A 19,631-nucleotide genomic window follows, 5' to 3' on the forward strand; every position below is an offset into this window, starting at 1 on the left:
TGCAGCCGTCAACCCCTCTGCTAGGGTTTGTTTCCTCACCGTTGTCAAGTTCGATCGAGCTCTTTCCTACTCAACTTCCCTAAATTGTTCCGGAGCTACTGTGTTCACTCTTGTGGTGTCGAGGTCCCCTACTAAAACCTTTCCAAGTAAGGGAAGCTAGGGATTTTCGTTCAAGTCTGTTTCTTGTATGGGTTGTCACTGTTTTATGCTTTGTATGAGTATGGTGCCTTTGTGAGATGTTGAATGCATGTATGTTGTTGTTTGGGGTGTGGTTGGATGACTGTGCAGGGTGATCAGTGACGAGACCTATCTATCTCGCCCAGGCGATCAAGCCTCGCCCAGGCGAGACTTGTAGAGACAGACCCAGACTCGCGCTCGAGCTATCGCTCAGGCGGAGAGCTTTCGTTTGAGTGAGACACCATCTCGCTCAGGCGAGAGAGGCTCGCCTAAGCGAGGATGAGTGGGGGCTTGAGGTTTGTGTTGTAGGCGTAGCTCAGGCGAGGAAGCCTTTCTTTTGGGCGAGGGACATGCTCGCCCAAGTGAGTAGCGGCTCGCTTAAGCGAGAACCCGTGAGCCTCGCAAGGTTCCCTAATGACAGTCTCGCCTAAGCGAGACCCTGTGGCTTGAGCGAGACTGGCACGGGATTTCTTTAAACAACTATACCTTTTATGTTGTTGGGGCCTTAATTGTATGCTTGGCTTGTTATGCTTTACCTTGGGTATGAACTGTATGAATTGAGTGACCTTGTATGAGGGAGAGGGAATTATGATTCATGAGTTTTAATATGAGTTGAGCATGTTGTTTGTATGAGGTGATTCATGGAATTTGAAATGATGGGTTTGGTGTGGCTTTGACATGAGATATGAGGGAATGTGGATCAATGAATGCGGCATGGTGTTGGTAGGGAATACATTCCTACATTGGTAATTTGTGAAGGACGAGTGGGATGGATTCAATATGAAATACAAGTGAGAATGGAATTGTGAAGGTTGACATGATATATATATATATATATATATATATATATATATATATATATATATACATGTGCGTGTTAATTATTACTGGTTTGATTATGATTGGTTCGTGTCAGTGCGTAATTCCTTAGAGTCTCTAGGTGAGACTTTCAGGGTCGCGCTTCATTGGTCGGGATGTAATTGCATGGCCCTGTTAATGGGTGTCCATGGTGGTGCCCCATCTATATGGTCTGGTAAGGATTCAAGGTAAGGTTGCACCCTGACGCTCTAAGGAGTTAGTTAGTCTCACTTAGAGCGGACTGACTCTTGTGGTGAGAGTAGCAGAAGGTCTGAAACTCATTAAGGGCTAATCTTGTGCGTGAGGGAATTGATTCATTGTAACACTTGTAACACATAACTCGGGGATGAGCAGTTCGGGGGTGAGCAGAGGTATCCACCACAAGTGCAAGCATCTGCTGAATCCGACCAGATTATATATATCCGGATGAGTCGAGTCGTGTTTTAGTGTATTGTTTGAGGAGTCGTAACATGATTGGATGACGTGTGTATAATTGATTGTGGAAGTATATATGTTTGCATGATAAAACCACTTTTGGCACTAGCTTACCCTTTTGTTATTGTTGTGTGTTCTGATGTGTGGTACTCTCTTTTGCGATGATCATCAACTTGTTGATGTGAGCAGATGCGAGGAACACTCGTGGTCAGGAGGTGATGGTTCCGCTGCTTGGCTTTTGGATTGACTTCTGCCTTTGGGCTTTTCAGTTAGGGCTAAGGCCCATGTATTGCTTTCTCTGGGATTTTGCTTACGTCATTATCACTCTCTTACTCTACTTTGTACCTGGCATCGTCGTGTGCCTCTTTTATTTGTCCTTTAAGTAATTGAGATATCTGTGGGAGTGACATTATACTCTATTTTTCTCGCTTCTTATGTTATACTGTGTGACATATCCTTTATTTAGTTTTATTAAATAAATGAGATGTTACAGCATTCAAGAGACGAAACAGAAAAACCAAAACAACGGGAAAGCCCAATAGGATCAAAACATAAATTTTCCAAAATAAGAGCCTCCTTGAAAGTTGTACAACATCAAAGGGATTGAAGACCTTGATTAAAATGAGAACCGAAAGCTTCCATTTCTTGTTTATTCAGCACCAAACTAATCTCAACTCCTCCGTTCTCATCCCTACTCTCAGAAACACAAAACGCTCCAGTTTTACCTATGGATGTCATATCCACCTTCAATGGCCTTCCCCATCCAAAATCAATGCTATAAACCTCAAATCGCGGTGACCCAGCAGTAGTAAATATTCTATTATCCCTCGCAATCTTCATCATTGTAGACAAATTCACTGCCTCACCAAACACTCCATCCTCCAACTTCTTCAAAGCTTCATTCATCCCTTCGACGCCATTGACGAAACCTTCATCTCCCAACAACTTCTTTGTCCCACCCATAACCTTATGACCAATGATGCAGTTTCCAAAATACGTGGAGGGAAGGGGTGTCTCCAAGCGAGACCTACAATCCACACTGAACAGAAAGGCCACTCCTTCGGTCTTAGGTTCTTCTGCCTTCACCAAACACTGCAACGCATAAGCACACGCAACCGAAAATGTCGTCACGTGAGCATCCTCGTTGAGCTTGGATTTCGCATGTTGCTTCAGTTGTCGGATGTTTGAAGAGGTTAACTCAAACGACCCTCTAACTGATTCTGCTGACATTGCGTTTACACCTCCAAGATCCCACACCTTCATGCTCCTATTGTTCGGTCCACCCATGTTCAACCAACTCTTCAGATACATCGCACCCATTCCTGTCGTGTCCTTTATCATTGACCTGTCATAGAAGGGCGCTAGGTGTTTCGGCAACGACGAAAACGATGATTCTGTGAGGATATTGGAGCAAACATAGGCCCATGCTTTGAGAAACAAGGTTGAGGCTTTTCCATCCATGGCTGCATGGTGTGTGGTTATTCCGATGGAAAAACCAGAGCCGGGAAAAAGGGTAACTTGGAGAGCCATCACTGATGCTTGTTCGTCGGAAGTTGGCAAGTGGGGTATCAATGGATGCCGCAGAGAAGCCTGACATGTGTCGGAACAAAGCATGTTGAAATCAACGGTGGATTCAGCTACGGTGAAGGAAACGGCGTTTCCAGGGACATAGTTGATGATGGGGTGTGGAGATTCTTGGGGCCATGTGATGGTGCCGGCAAGAGGGAGAAAGTGTTGGAGTGTGAGAGAAAGAGAGTGTTTGAGATTTGGAAGAATGGTGTGAGAGAATGAAATGGTTGTTGTGTTGGGAAGTTGATAGAAGAAAACACGTTCAACTGGGGGACTCCTTAACCATAGTACGTCAAAGAATGTCAGAGACAAAGATGTCGGAGTGGAGCAGTTGGTTGTTTCTGATGGTGCCACACTGCAAACCTCCACAACTTTCACACCTGTTACTTCCGCCATGGCTAAGAACTTGATGATGCTTCTGCAAAATCTATTGTTCTAATATATATATATAAACGTTGGGAAAGATTCATTCGTTCACACTGTATTTAGCAGCACATGACACAAATAATAATTAACAGTGATCTCACTCTCTCGTGCCCATCTAACCCTAAGTTTTTTATAGTAACACCTAAATCAATTCAGATCCATCAAATAAAATATTAAACTCGTGTAAAACGAAAGCATATTTTTATCAGAAAAAACGAGGAAAGCATGTCACACCTAAAGAGATAATAGAAAGAAAAAAAAAATTGAATATACTTTTGCTCTCTCACAAAGAGATGGCAAATAAACCCGTTCCCGTGGGTATTGTCCGAACCCGTCCCCGTTTTGACGGGAAATCCCCGCATTGACTGGGTATGAGTATGGGTATGGAGAATCCCGACTTTTTCAATTGGGTATGGGATTGGGTATGGAGATGTACATATCCCCGCCATATTATCCGTCCCCGTTTAAATTATTAAAATATTTCTAATTAATTAAATAACCATATATATATTGTACCGTCCAGGGAATGGCCGACCTCAACGTGCTCATCAGGATTCCGACTTGATAAATATTTTTCATAAAACAACGAGTCTTAGTCATAGGCCGAGGTGACGAGCATTTGGACCGAGGTGGCCGAGGTGACGAGCATTTGGGCCGAGGTGGCCGAGGTAACGAGCACTTGGGCCGAGGTGGCCGAGGTAACGAGCACTTGGGCCGAGGTGGCCGAGGTGACGAGCAAATATCACTGGATTTTAGGAATAACCACCCACATGCGAGATTTCAGGAGAGAATAGTGGAGAAGTGGGTAGGTTGGTTAGCTAAAGATCTGGCATTAAAATAGCAGTTTAAAGACTGAAGGACTCTATATATACATAAGGGATTAAGGAAAAAAGGGGGGTGAACTCAGGAGTGAGAGAGAAAATTATTGTTCTGGTTTGGCCATCATTCCTAGACCGGAACATTGGCGCCCACCGTGGGGCCCGATAAAACGAGGTCCCAACCACAATAACGTAAAAAAAGCACGATGATAAAGTACTCCACGAAAAGCATCTACGGCGGAGTTGGCAACGTAGAAGAGACGACATAGGTCTTTTGATTCTCGACAACAAGGGCTCGTGATGATCTCTGATGAGGTTTTAGCGGTGGCAGTCTTGACGAAACTGAATGGAGAGGTGAGCTCTAGGCCGACCTCGAGCAAGAAGGGGTTCAACATCAGTCAGCCTAAAATCACCCACACAAGCACGATGCTAGACAGAGAGGTAGGCTCTGGACCGACCTCGCTACGAGCGAGTTGAAGCCTCAGTACGCTGAGAGTTGGCCGACCTGACCGACCTCGCTACGAGCGAGTTGAAGCCTCAGTACGCTGAGAGCTCTCCTTGGTCCGACCTCGCTACGAGCGAGTTGAAGCCTCAGTACGCTGAGAGCTCTCCTCGGTCCGAACTCGCTACGAGCGAGTTGAAGCCTCAGTACGCTGAGAGTTGGCCGACCCGACCGACCTCGCTACGAGCGAGTTGAAGCCTCAGTACGCTGAGAGCTCTCCTCGGTCCGACCTCGCTACGAGCGAGTTGAAGCCTCAGTACCCTGAGAGCTGGCCGACCTAACCGACCTCGCTACGAGCGAGTTGAAGCCTCAGTACGCTGAGAGCTCTCCTTGGTCCGACCTCGCTACGAGCGAGTTGAAGCCTCAGTATGCTGAGAGCTGGCCGACCTGACCGACCTCGCCACGAGCGAGTTGATGCCTCAGTACGCTGAGGGCTCTCCTCGATCCGACCTCGCTACGAGCGAGAGAATACCTCAGTATGCTGAGGACTCAACTCGGATCCGACCTCGCTACGAGCGAGAGAATACCTCAGTACGCTGAGGACTCAACTTGATCTGACCTCGCTACGAGCGAGAGAATACCTCAGTACGCTGAGGACTCAACTCGGATCTGACCTCGCTATGAGCGAGAGAATACCTCAGTACGCTGAGGACTCAACTTGATCTGACCTCGCTACAAGCGAGAGAATACCTCAGTACGCTGAGGACTCAACTTGATCCGACCTCGCTACGAGCGAGAGAATATCTCAGTACGCTGAGGACTCAACTCGGATCCGACCTCACTACGAGCGAGAGAATACCTCAGTACGCTGAGGATTCAACTTGATTCGACCTCGCTACGAGCGAGAGAATACCTTAGTATGCTGAGAACTCAACTTAATCATTTTATCTTACTTGTGTTAGTACGCTGAGAACTCAACTTAATCATTTTATTTTACTTGTCTTATGTTGAGGTCTCCCTAAGGCCGACCTCAGCTCGATCATTTTATATATTACTTGTCTTATGTTGAGGTTTCCTTCAGGCCGACCTCAGTTTAATCATTTCTATCTCGAGGTCTCCCTTGGGCCGACCTCAGGTTGATCATCTTACTTGTGTTCTTTTGAGGTTCCTTCAAGCTAACCTCAACTTAATCATTTTACTTATCTTATGTTGAGGTCTCCCTCAGGTCGACCTCATATGGTGAGGTCTCCCTTAGGCCGACCTCAGCTTGATCATTTTACTTATTTTATGTCGAGGTCTCCTTTGGACCGACCTCAGCTTTATCATGTTATATATTTACTTGTCCTATACTAGAATATGTGGACGGTTTATGACAGCCTTTCATCCCAGCAAGTTGAGGACTCAAGGTTGGAGGACTGTGTACCGTCCAGGAATGGCCGACCTCAACGTGCTCATCAGGATTCCGACTTGATAAATATTTTTCATAAAACAACGAGTGTTAGTCATAGGCCGAGGTGACGAGCATTTGGGCCGAGGTGGCCGAGGTGACGAGCATTTGGGCCGAGGTGGCCGAGGTAACGAGCACTTGGGCCGAGGTGGCCGAGGTAACGAGCACTTGGGCCGAGGTGGCCGAGGTGACGAGCAAATATCACTGGATTTTAGGAATAACCACCCACATGCGAGATTTCAGGAGAGAATAGTGGAGAAGTGGGTAGGTTGGTTAGCTAAAGATCTGGCATTAAAATAGCAGTTTAAAGACTGAAGGACTCTATATATACATAAGGGATTAAGGAAAAAAGGGGGGTGAACTCAGGAGTGAGAGAGAAAATTATTGTTCTGGTTTGGCCATCATTCCTAGACCGGAACATATATATATATATATATATATATATATATATATATATTATTTTTTATTTATTTTAATTATTTGGTTTGTCATGAAACTCATTCACATTTCAATTATATTTTTCATCTTATCATAACCTTTATGTAATTATGTTAAAAATATGTATGTTAATTAAAATTTTTTATGTCTCACATATGAATATTTCTATTATTTTTTAATATTTTTATTTAATGTATATTTTTCTTTCACATTAAAATGTTTAATACTTTCAATTTAAGTATTTAATAGCACAAACATTTTGATTACTATGTAATATAAAAAAAAATCATTTACTTATTATTCTTATTATTAGTTTTTGTTTCACTTGAATAAATTTTTTATTTCACTAAAAAAAGTTTTGTTATTTCTCAACCACTAAGTATATATGTTGATATTTGAAAAGTTTTCTTAGATTTGTAAGATATTTTTCAACTTATCATATCCTTAATTATAAATTTGTTTTCCTTTGTGCGATTTCTTTCAAAGGTCTTTCAAATTGTTTGTAAACATTTGTTAATTTTTGAATATTTTTATTTCTTGTTTATTTTCATTGTGTAGAATACTATTTCAATATATTTTATCTATTTATTTTTTATTTTTTAACTCATTATCAATCATACGGTAACTTTTTCACTATAATTGTATAAATAACTTTTATTTACTACAATATAAAAATTTAATGTAATTGTCATTAATATTTTTTTATCACCATCCAACATAATTGAAGTTCAAAAGATACAAGATCTATGTTAAAATTTTATTATTATGATTATTATTTGTTCTTTGTATATCATTTTGATTAAGTAATGTATTATAACTTTTATTTGTGTATAAAAAAGAGATTCATTAGAATTTAAAAGATTGAAGTAAACAAACATTTAAAATATATTTTAATTTGAATATTTGTTTTCCATTTATATTTTCTTAAAAATATTTTTAAATTTTATCAACTAGGTTTCACTAATCTTTGCAAATTTAATAAATGTATTGGTTCTCATGGAATTTTATTTGGTATTACAATCTAAAATGTAAAACATTATAATTTATTTTAAACTTTTATTATGATTATTATTTGTTCTTTGTATATCATTTTGATTAAGTAATGTATTATAACTTTTATTTGTGTATAAAAAAGAGATTCATTAGAATTTAAAAGATTGAAGTAAACAAACATTTAAAATATATTTTAATTTGAATATTTGTTTTCCATTTATATTTTCTTAAAAATATTTTTAAATTTTATCAACTAGGTTTCATTAATCTTTGCAAATTTAATAAATGTATTGGTTCTCATGGAATTTTATCTGGTATTACAATCTAAAATATAAAACATTATAATTTATTTTAAACTTTTATTATGATTATTATTTGTTCTTTGTATCATTTTGATCCAATGATGTATTATAACTTTTATTAGTGTATAAAAAAGAGATTCATTAGAATTTAAAAGATTGAAGTAAACAAACATTTAAAATATATTTTAATTTGAATATTTGTTTTTCGTTTATATTTTTTAAAAATATTTTTAAATATTATCAACTAGGTTTCATTAATGTTTGTAAATTTAATACATGTGTTGGTTTTCATGAAATTTTATTTGGTATTATAATCTAAAATGTAAACAATTATAATTTATTTTAAACTTTTATTATGATTATTATTTGTTTTTTGTATCATTTTGATCTAATGATGTATTATAACTTTTATTAGTGTACAAAAAAGAGATTTATTAAAATTTAAAAGATTGAAGTAAACAAACATTTAAAATATATTTTAATTTGAATATTTGTTTTTCTTTTATATTTTTTAAAAAATATTTTTAAATTTTATCAATTATGTTCATAATATTTGCAAATTTAATAATTGTTTTAGTTCTCATGAAATTTTATTTGGTATTATAATCTAAAATGTAAACAATTATAATTTATTTTAAAATATTTGATATTGAAGAAACAACCATCATTCTAATATTTGATAATATTATGTTTCCTTTATCATAATTTTTTTATTATTTTATAAAAATTAATTAAAATTAATATTGAAGTAGTAAAAAAATGGGTATGGGTATGGGTACGAGATTATACCCGTTACCCAGTGGAGATGGGGATGGGTCAAAAGTTTAATACCCGTTGGGTTTGTGTATGGGGATGGAGATAAATTTTTTTTATAGGGATGGGTATGGGATAGCGAAACTCGTGCCTGTCCCGCCCAGTTGCCATGCCTACTCTCACATGTAAGTTATTATAAGATGTAAAATAATTGTTTGAAAATTAAATTTTCACAACATTCTCTTATAATCTAAAGTTACATCTTCTAAGTAATGTTTTATTTTTCTTTTAATTATTTATTTTTCTATATTATAAAATTATTTAAAAAATGTCATCGAAGAGAAAATTATTTAGAAAGTGACGGATTATATAAGAAGCGGGTAGGGGCCATGGGACCCCCAAAATAATTTTGATTTTTTTTAATTATATATATACTTTTGTTTTTTTTTTAATTATATGTATTTTTTAAATTTTGAATTTTTTTAAATTATGAGTAGTATATTTTAAAAATTGATAGAAATTTAAATTGTGTCTTTCTGATTTTTTTTATAAAACATGATATTTAATATTAATAAATAATAAAATATCAAATTAAATATAATAAAGAGTAAAAATATTTAGGTTTACTTTTTTTTGTCTTTATTTTTGTAAAAAAAAGCCAAATTTTGAGTAAAAAATTGAAACCAAATTGAGACTAAATCAACTTGAAAACCAATTTACATTTTTAGAAACAAAAGTCAAAAGAGTAATTAAAGTAAATATTTTGTAAGATATTTCTTATTTTAATTCTCTTTATCTTTTTAGGTTTTCACAAACTTATACACATATTTCAGTCTCATGTTTTCTTTTTGTTTGTTTTTTTAAAAAAAGTTAGACACAAACTCATGACTTTTGCTCTCTTTTGTCATTTGTTCTCTTCGTCCCTTGAAGAGAAAAAGGTAACTCTCTTGTGTCATTTGATAATAAACTATTATTTTAATAGTTATTAACATTATTTTTTATTTCATGAACCTTTGTATATTCATTTTTTTTATGAATATAGAAGAAAAAATAATGTATTATGCATTTTTTTCAAATCGATTTTGACTTGATTATAATATATATATTTTTTAATAATTACAACTCTCAATTTCTCATTATGATAAATTATTTTTTAATATTAACTTTTTTAAAAGTATATTGATGAAGAATAAAACCATATATTCATTCTTTAAAAGTGATAGAAGAGAAGTTGTTGGTGAAGATGAAAACAAGATAGAATTTACTTCTTCACATATTTTAAAGTATTGTACTAATGATCCAACCTAATGATCAAATTGTTTAGTTAGAGGAGTTAGTTTTTGAAACATTATACTAATGATCCAATCTAATAATTAAATAATTATATTATTTTGGTCCCTCCAAATCTTGTAGTCAAGATCTGCCACTGTGTACAGACACATGTACTCGAATTATGATGTCTAGGATGAAATGTAAATAAATGGAACAAAGTTATACATGTTTTTAAAATAAATATATAAGTAATAAAGGTTAATAAAATAAAAATCATCAATTAAATAAATGAGTTATTCATGAATTTTTATTATCCATTTGGATACAGCTAAAGTTAACTAGTTTAAATAATGAAATCTAGCTATTAATTTATTCACTCAACTTAATAATTAATTTAACAAACGCAATAGTTTAACTCATTTACATGGGTATGCAAGTGATGACACAGATATTGACCTGGATTCGGAGTTGGACCGTCACGAGTCCATATTTTGGGCCAACACATGTATCCATTTTGAAATGGATCGTGCACCTCCATCCATTTCAACCTGCACTCCTATAGAGTTATGAAAAGACTCACATGCTCTTATCTTTTTCCTCCAACAACTTCTTCGTCTCTTCTCCATTCTTCTTCTTCTTCCATTGGAACCCTTTCTTTCCCTTGTTCTTCCTTTATCGCACCCTTCTTTCCTACTCTTTACATTAAAATATATATTTTACACTATACAGTTTGGATTATAAATTTTGTATTTTGGATTATACATTTTGGAATATGATTTTTGTATTTCAGAATATACATTATGAAATACAATTTTCGCATTTTCGATTGTACATTAAGGAATGTCTCAACTGTGCATTCTAAAATTCAAAATAAAAAAAAAACGTAAAATTAAAATTTTTAGGTGTATGAAGGTGCAGGAAGAAATTATGAAGGTGCACGAAGAACTACCTTTGGAAAGAGAGGGGTTAGATCCATAAATTTGAGCCCAGTTGAACGAAAATTCTCAACTGATCAAATATGTGGAGTGTAAAACTCAAATGCGAAATAAGAAGGGAGAAAGCTTGAGCGATACAAGAAAAAAAAAACTTAAATAATTTTTTTTATCAAATAGTTTCAATCTAAACTTTGTCAGCTTCAAGTTGATGGAGTTAGAACGATAAAATGAATAATAATTTGTCTCAATCTTAAAAAAAGTGAAAAGAATATAATTTTATAAACACAAACATGTATAAGATATAAAAAACTAAATGTTTTACTTTCTATCTATAACTATAACTTTTTAAAATGATAGTTCTATTTTTCGTTTAATTTAAATTAATTTTTCGGAACCTACAATAATATTATCTTTCAGTAAATATTTTAAATAATTACGCAATCATATTTATCACTACTTAATTTATGTACTTCAGGAAAATTTTTTATTGATATTATTACTGAAAAAAATAGCAAATCTTAGTAAAGTTTAATATCATCTTTCAGTAAATATTTTAAATAATTACGCAATCATATTTGTCACTACTTAATTTATGTACTTCAGGAAAAAAATTTATTGATATTTGTTCTGGTAAAAAAGGGGAACCCGAGGTGCACACTGGTCGCCACTCGGCCTCTTTGCCAGAAACTCGATAATATCTCTCTTTCTCTCTCTCTCTAAAAGAAAAATGTCCCCTCCTATATGGGGTATGGTCCCCGCTTTATACCGGTCCTTCCTCGTCCTTTATTCGGTTATCCAATGGTGGTGGAATGTCGTATCTTTGGGAACGTGGTCAGGTGCCCCTACCAAGAGGGGAGGTTGTTGCAGTTTCGAGAGCGAATATCCCATATAAGTCGGTCGCAGATCGGCCTAGTATATAAGTCCATTGGAAATCACGCTAGTCTGTGGATTGGCTCAAAATCGGCCCGTGAATAGTTTGCTTGTGCCTTGGCCCAGATCGCGTATTGATCCAGCTCGAAAATTGGTCGTCCGCTGGTCCAGCATCAAGGTCAGACTCAAGTTGGCCCGAGATGGGGTGACTATGTGATCAATCTGGCCCGGTTCGGTCCAAACGAGTGGCATTAGTTAGGTAAGGAGAAAGCTGGTCACTAGCACGTACAATATTATTACTGGAAAAAATAGCAAATCTTAGTAAAGTTTAATAAGTTTATTTTGAAAATATTATTAAATTAAAATATAATTAATCGTAATTCTTACTTTTAGTGTAATTATATTTAAATTATTCTTGAAAAATTATAATTTAAAAAATATAAATTTAAAGCATATAAAAATCCAATTTAAATAAACCAATGCGCAACAAAGGTTTACAATCTAAAATCTAGTTTATTGATTCCTATTTAATGACTCTTGAAGTGGTTTATTAATATTCATAATATTTTTCAAGTATAATTGATTTTTTTTTTCGTATTTTATATATATAGGTTTAGGTCGTGTGTAGTTTAAGAGAATAAAGAAAAAGAAAATGGTAAGATAAAAGATTTTTTTTTCACCATTCGGTTTCTTATAAATAAAATAAAATATTTTTCTTTCACATTTAAATGACTCCGATTTAGGATCAATGTGATCAATCCAATATAAATTGGTTTATAAAATAAAAGATTTTAATTATTAAAAAAATTAGTTTATAAATTGGTTACTAAACTTTAAATATAAAGATTTACTAAATGAATTAGTGATCAATTTAACAATAAATTATAATTTTTTTATTTATAATAATCATTTTAGTAATCAATAATTTTTTATTTGATAAATTAGTATTTAAATTAATTATGATTAACAATTTTTTATTGTTAAAATTAGTTATTATTTAAAAAATTTCTTGTAATAGATTTTATCTTCTTTTCCTTTTGTCATTCATTCTCTTTCAACAACTTTCCGATTCTGTTCCTTTTTTCCAAGAATGATTTCTCCGTTCTTTCTAAGATTCTTCTTAGGGTTCACACTTTCCTTCTTCTACTCCTGCATCATCCTCAGCTTCACACTTTCATTAGAAACGAACCTGAACAAAAAAATAGCAAACAACTTAAAGAACGCACCGAAAAAAATATGTCAATGGTTAGGATTTCAAAACATGAAATAATGGGGAAAAGAGACGTAGAGGTGGCTTTGATGGCGAAAAATGATACCAAGAGCGAGAGAGGAACCGAAGGGAAGAGCAGAGGTGAACTTTGACCGTAAGGTCCTGTTCGTTTCTAGGGATATCACTGTTAAGATAAATTAGGGAGCGCGGATGGTAAAAATTTTCGTGTTCTATTCAAAGAATTGAAGCTGATTTGAGAGCGTGGATTTAAGGGATCTGTGAATTTTTTCATCCATGCTTTGAAGAGAAGATTAGTGAATAAAATGGTGCAATACCCATTTTACCCTTCATTTTTCAGTTGCTTTTCGCATGCGCACATGGCAATATTCTCTGCAGAAATGATTCCTGAACCAACCTGAAAAGATTCTTGAAGCTGCTGTTCCTAAAATATTCTTCTCCCACCACGGATTTAAACTGGTGCACACAGCGAAGTCATGGATGTTTGGTTTGGCTGTTTGGTTTTGTGAAGAACAGGTTCTGTGAAGCTCGGACAGGTGAGTTATTTGGGGTGTGGTGGTCGCGGGAGGGTGGTCAGCGGGGTGGTGGAGTGAGTGGTGTTGGAGGTGGAGTGAGTGGTGTTGGAGTGAGTGGTGATAATGGAAGACAGTGGTGAGGGAGGCACTGGTGCCCTCAGGTTGGAGTTTCTGAATGCACCGGTGTGGGCACCGGTGTTGGCAGTGTTTGGGCGGCCTGGTGGTGAGTGGATGGCACAGGTGAGGGTGGTGATTGAGGTTTTCTGTGGCGGTGCGGTTTGGTGGTGAGGTGTTTGTGGGGGTGGCACCGGTGGCACCGGTGTGGTGCTTTGTGCATGGGGTGATGGCACCGGTTACGTAACCGGTGCCTTGTTTGTTAAAGGGCGACACCGGTTACGACACCGGTGTCGAGGGCATATATAATTTTTTTTTCATGTTGTGTGTTTTGTGCAGGTGGACGTGGTGGTGTTTGAAGTCGCCGGAGGCCGCGCGTGGCGGAGGAGCTGTCAGTGTGGAGGTGAAGGTGGGCGGCCGGACTTCCGTCGAGTTTGTTTGAAGGTGGAGGCGCGGGAGTTGCGAGTTGCAGTGTGATAGAGGTGTTCGCCGGAGCTGAGGAGGCACCTTGGGGAGTTCGCGTTCGGCAGTCAGTTTGTTGGTGATACAGTGTTGTTGGCCTGGACTTCAGACACTGTTGGCCGGAGGTGAGGTGATCATTGTTGGCCGGAAAAATGACATATGATAGGGATCTATAGAGATGTGAAAATATAAGTAATTTTTTAGCGAAAAAATTACATATTATAGGGATGTGAAAATATAAGTTATTTTTTATTGGTGATGGTTGATTTATATATAATGTTTGATTTGTATAATGTTTCACAGGCTTGATATTGGCTTGTTATTCAGTTACTTGCTCTGAATTGCGGTGTGGTCCTCTTCGTTTACCACTTGTTGAGGTAATTTTTTTACAATAATGTCAAATATTATCAGCATAGTATTGATAGTATTGATGTTTTAGTTAGTAACATTGATAAGGAAGTAGTATTGATGTTTTACGAAAAATTGTTTAGGTCATTTTTTTTAGTTACGATGGTAGTAATTTAAATTTATTTTTATAATTGGGTAATTTAGATGGATGAAGAATTAGATATGAGTTACTTGGACAGTGAAGATATTGTGGATGATGTAATGGGTGTGGACTTTAATATAGTTACACATTTACGTCGTCAATTACAACTGCGTTCCGCCTTAGCTGCATTAACAATGCTATGCATTGTTGCACATGCATTGTATATACTAAATATGGCCATAGAAACAAGTAGTATTCATGAGTGCTTGTTAAACAAAGATCGTCGTAGAGAGCAGCTAATGTCATACTTGGTGCATACTAATCGCTGTCGTGACATTATCCGCATGGGACCCGAGGCATTTATTAACTTATGTAATTGTCTAAGATCAACCGGGTTAGTGAACGATGCGTTTAGGTCAACTGTGGAGGAACAAGTTGCCAAATTTCTCCACATTATCGGACATAATGTGAAGAATCGAAGTGTGGGATTCTTTTTCCATCGTTCTGGCTCGACAGTAAGCAGGCATTTTCACAATGTGTTGGATGCAATACTATCTTTGGAGTCTGAATTGTTAATTCAACCAAGTGGCGCTGAGGTTCATCCCCATGTTCAAGGCAGTAGTCGATTTTATCCTTACTTTAAGGTAAATCTCTTCAAAGACGCATTCAATTCCAGCAATGAATCCATATTTAAACAATGTGTTAATATTTTGAATTTGTCAAATATTAGGATTGTTTAGGCGCAATTGACGGAACTCATGTTCGAGTCCGAGTCCCAAGAGCTTATGCTCCAAGGTTTCGAGGAAGAAAAGACTGGCCAACACAAAATGTCTTCGCGACATGTGACTTTGATATGAAGTTCACGTATGTATTGGCTGGCTGGGAAGGAACAGCATCCGATTCAAGGATATTGAAAGATGCTCTCTCTAGAAATGATTCTTTAGTCATACCTGAAGGCTAGTCAATAATTTGTTTATTTTGACATGCAACATATTCAAGTCATAACCTATGTGTGCAAAATAATGTAGGAAAATATTACCTTGGGGATGCTGGGTTTATGGTTAAAAGATCAATTTTGACCCCCTACAGAGGTGTCAGATATCATCTTAAAGAGTACAGTCGGAGAGGACCACAAAATCCTCGAGAATTGTTCAATCATCGTCACTCGTCACTCAGAAATGTTATAGAAAGAACCTTTGGATTGTTAAAGAAACGTTTCCCAATTATAGCCAGTGGAACCGAACCACATTACTCTCTTGAAACAATGACACATATTGTGTTGGCATGCTGCATCCTACACAACTTTCTGCGATCTGTCGATCATGATGCAAGCTTGCTTGATGAGGTAGATAGAGAGTTGGCTGAAGAACATCAAGATGGTGGCACCACACATCAAAGTGAGGATGATTATCGACTTGGATGTAATTTAAGGGATGAAATAGCTCATCGAATGTGGAATGATTATGACAACAATTAAGTTGATGTACTAATGTATGGTACTGCAATGCAAATATGAATGACTAATATCTGTTATATAGTAATGGTTAGGTAATCTGTGAACTTAATTTTATGGATTAAATGTTATGTTTTAGTTTCCTTTGCTTGCAATAGGTACTAAATGAACAGGGGTAAAGGACTTGCTGTCTCTGTGGGCCGACGTGAATTCACTAAATGGACAGAGGACATGGACAACCGACTCCTGAATGCCATGTTAGATGAAGCTTGACTCGGTAATAGGGTGGATGGTAGTTGGACAACCCAAGCATACAATAACATGCTAAGCAATCTACATGAAGCAGGGTTTGTGAACCTTAACAAAAACAATGTTAAGAATAGACAAAAAGTGTTGAAGGAAAAGTGGCGTGAGGTGCATGACTTATTTTGTTCACTAAGTGGATTTGCGTGGAACAACATATCAAAGGTCTTTCAGGCTGAAGATGAAGTGTGGGCAGAGTTGTTGCAGGTAATGTGAAACGCTAAAAATATAATGTATGAATATCATGTTAATCGTGTAATGTATGAATATGTTTACATTTTCAGTCAAAGCCGCACGCAGCGAAGTGGCAAAGTACCCCTATAAGGCATTACGACCTGATGGAGGAATTATGGTCATCAGATCGTGCAACTGGTGAGGGGGTGAGAACTGCTTCACAAGCTAGTCGGATTCGCCAACAAAGGCGTTTAGAAGTTGATTTGAATGATGAAATGGAGTACACACCTGAGCCTCCAGGCTATGAACCACGCGAGAATGCTTACCCATCCTCACCACCATCCATGGATGAGTATAGCCCAGGCCCTACCCAAAGTGTTCCTTTTGTACCATCTGGTGGAACCTCATCATCTCGGGGATCTAAAAGAAAAGCACCCATGATTGACATTGTTGATTCTCAATTCGACAAGCTCACAACCAAGCTGGATGGATTCATGGAGGTTATGGGTGCCGGAAACTCACACTTTGAGAAGATGTCAAACATTGCCGAGAGACAAGTCATTGCCATTGAGAAACGTAACGACATTCTAAACGAGCAAGTTGGGATGATGAAGCGGAGCTCGACTTTCCAATATACAGAAAGTGATATTTGGGAAATGCTTGCAGGGATGAATATCCAAGAGGAAAACCTTATGGAACAGTGCTATGATTACCTCTGCTCAAATCCGACTCATACGAAGCGACTAATGGGAATGCCACAACATCTTAGATTGAATAAGTTATATAGTATGATGGTTGGTCGTAGTGGATAGGGTTTGTACACAATGTGCTTTACGTGTGTATGTTTTATATGACTTGTTACTTTGTTGATTTGCGTGGTTTTAATTATCATGTTTTTGTAGTGGTTTTAATTATCATGTTTTTGTAATGTTAAGATGTTATGTTCCCTGTATTATAAAGTGTTGTATGAACTGAACCTCTCACTTCTAAAAGTGCTTAGGCTGACGCACATATTTATGTTGACCATTAGTAATTTGGGAATGCCATTTCTGTGCCTAATGATTTTCATTTTTTTGATAGAAGTCTGCTTTCTCATGGCTTCATCATCATCAAAGTATAGACCTAAAGTTCGTAAGGATAAATCAACAGCGATGGAAGATGAAGCACCCCTACAAAAAAGGCCAACCGTGGAAGACGTACTAGATCAAAAACGATACTTCAGCACTGTCAAACAAATGGAAAATTATGGGAATCACTTTTACCATAGACGAATAATAGAGCCAAAGATTATGAACTTGGAGTCATTTATGGATTCTGGGCTTTACTTCCATCAACATCTTTTGTTCCAAGGCCTTTCAAATTACGTCACATTATCGTATTCCTACTTTCCGGAACTAATTAAGGTGTTCTATGCAAATCTACAGATCTCCGGAAATGGTTATTTGATGAGTGAGGTCAGCAAGAAGAAAATTAAACTGAAACCATCTGACTGGTTTCAAATATGTGGTCTGAAATATCAAGGTCGAAAGTTATCATTACCAGAGGTGCCACCTGACCTGAACTATAACCGGGACATGGCTTTAGCCTCCATGGTAAGACCAGGTGCCCGTTTTAAAGCAGTGAAGACGGTTGGACATCATGCAAAACATGCTTAAGTGCAAGAGTACTGAGACAGGTCTTCCATATGGAATTTTGATAACTGCAATCATGCAATATGCTGGAGTGGATCTTTCGGTTGATACAACGACGACAGTATCTTTAAGACACCGCTTTTCAGTGCAGAATTTGAGGAAGATGAATATTGTTCATGTAAACGGTGAATGGCAACAACTTCGTGGTCGTTCTGATGATGCACCACAACGAAGAGAAGAAAGTCCCATGGATGAAGACAGTGATGACGGAGATAACGACCGTGAAGAAAATATGCTGGAACCTCCAACCCCAACAACAGAACAACTATTAACTCAAATATGAGGAGGAGTACAATCCATAGAAGCCAGGTTACAAACATTGACCATTGATGTTGACAGACGTTTCAATGAAGTCAATTCCACTGTCAACCAGATTTATGACCTTCTTAACGGGGATGAAGACTCAGATGAGTGAAGGGGTTTGAACATAATGTTTATTCTGTGATGTATTTTCTTGTTATGTATGAACTTCATTACATGTGACACTTTTTCCATGTAACTTTATTTCGATGTCGTTTGCCATGGACTAAATTGAATTTCCGTGATCACACTTTCTACTTTTTTACCGAATTTGGAAATTGATTTCGTAACTTCTATGCTTTACGGTATTTGGTATTGTCAATATCAAATTAATTTATTTAAAAAAATAAATCTAACAAATAATTTCAATTTTGTTGTACTATTTTTTACATAAATCAAAATTCTTTTTTTCTAAGCTTTAAAAAAATTTATTTATTTATTATGACAAAAGATAACTCATTTCAAAATTTATTCAACAACATCATTTCAAAAATTAATCTTTTTTTACAAAAGGGTATTATGGTAAAGTAATAAATATATCAATTTTAACATATAATTTTATCTATCACATCAATCAAATCTTTCACTAACTTTCATAAAAATTATCTCCAAATCCACTCACTTTACCCTCCAAATCCACTCAAAAAAACACAAATATCCATCCTCTTAAATCTACACAAATCCATCTTCACACTCTCCCCCATATCCATCCTTCAAAAGGAACACACCCTAAGAGAAAATATTGGGAATTGAAAAAAGTGTGCTAGGGTTTCAGAAGGTAGAATAGTGAGAAGAGTCAAAGAAGAAAAGAGAAAGATAGGGATGAAAAAGAATCTAGATTTTCTACTGTTTTTCCTTTTTTTTTCTATTATTTTCTATTGAATATTAAAAATACGCTATGTTGTCATTTTAAATATTTTTTTAATATATTTTAAAACATCAAAATTAATAATAATCAATGTATTATAAAATCATCGTAGAAAAAAAATATAAAAAAACTCAACAGAAAATTTAAATTCAATGAAAGAAAGAAAGGTAAAGATGAAAATCGAATGAGAAAGAGTCGAATACGGAGAGTGAAAAGAATGAATGTGAAGAATGGCTAGAGTTTTTCAACAAAGAAACAAAAATGGTTTTGGAGGTAGCTAAAAAGGGTTTAAAGGAAC

General features: G+C 36.3%; 1 protein-coding gene and 1 pseudogene across 1 annotated transcript; one reads left to right on the forward strand and one right to left on the reverse strand.

Annotated features, from left to right (window-relative positions):
• Positions 1-1,922: 1,922 nt before the first annotated feature.
• LOC114181469 (phenolic glucoside malonyltransferase 1 pseudogene) lies at positions 1,923-3,556 on the reverse strand (annotated as a pseudogene).
• Positions 3,557-15,808: 12,252 nt separating this feature from the next.
• On the forward strand, positions 15,809-18,448 carry LOC146886696 (uncharacterized). Its single transcript, XM_085672656.1, has 5 exons — positions 15,809-15,822; positions 16,381-16,507; positions 16,585-17,260; positions 17,555-18,066; positions 18,131-18,448. Exons 1-5 carry the CDS (start codon positions 15,809-15,811, stop codon positions 18,446-18,448), a joined length of 1,647 nt encoding a protein of 548 aa, XP_085528782.1.
• Positions 18,449-19,631: the final 1,183 nt, after the last annotated feature.

This window comes from Vigna unguiculata, chromosome 4 (assembly GCF_037176805.1).
Source record: "Vigna unguiculata cultivar grain cowpea cultivar isolate G323 ecotype 2 chromosome 4, ASM3717680v1, whole genome shotgun sequence".
NCBI classification, from domain to species: Eukaryota; Viridiplantae; Streptophyta; class Magnoliopsida; order Fabales; family Fabaceae; genus Vigna; species Vigna unguiculata.

Bases quoted from the DNA above. Each gene is read 5' to 3' on its own strand.
- LOC146886696 (XM_085672656.1), top strand. The intron at 16,508-16,584 runs GTAATGTGAAAC...TTACATTTTCAG, and splicing joins TGTGGGCAGAGTTGTTGCAG to TCAAAGCCGCACGCAGCGAA. The intron at 18,067-18,130 runs GTAAGACCAGGT...AACATGCTTAAG, and splicing joins ACATGGCTTTAGCCTCCATG to TGCAAGAGTACTGAGACAGG.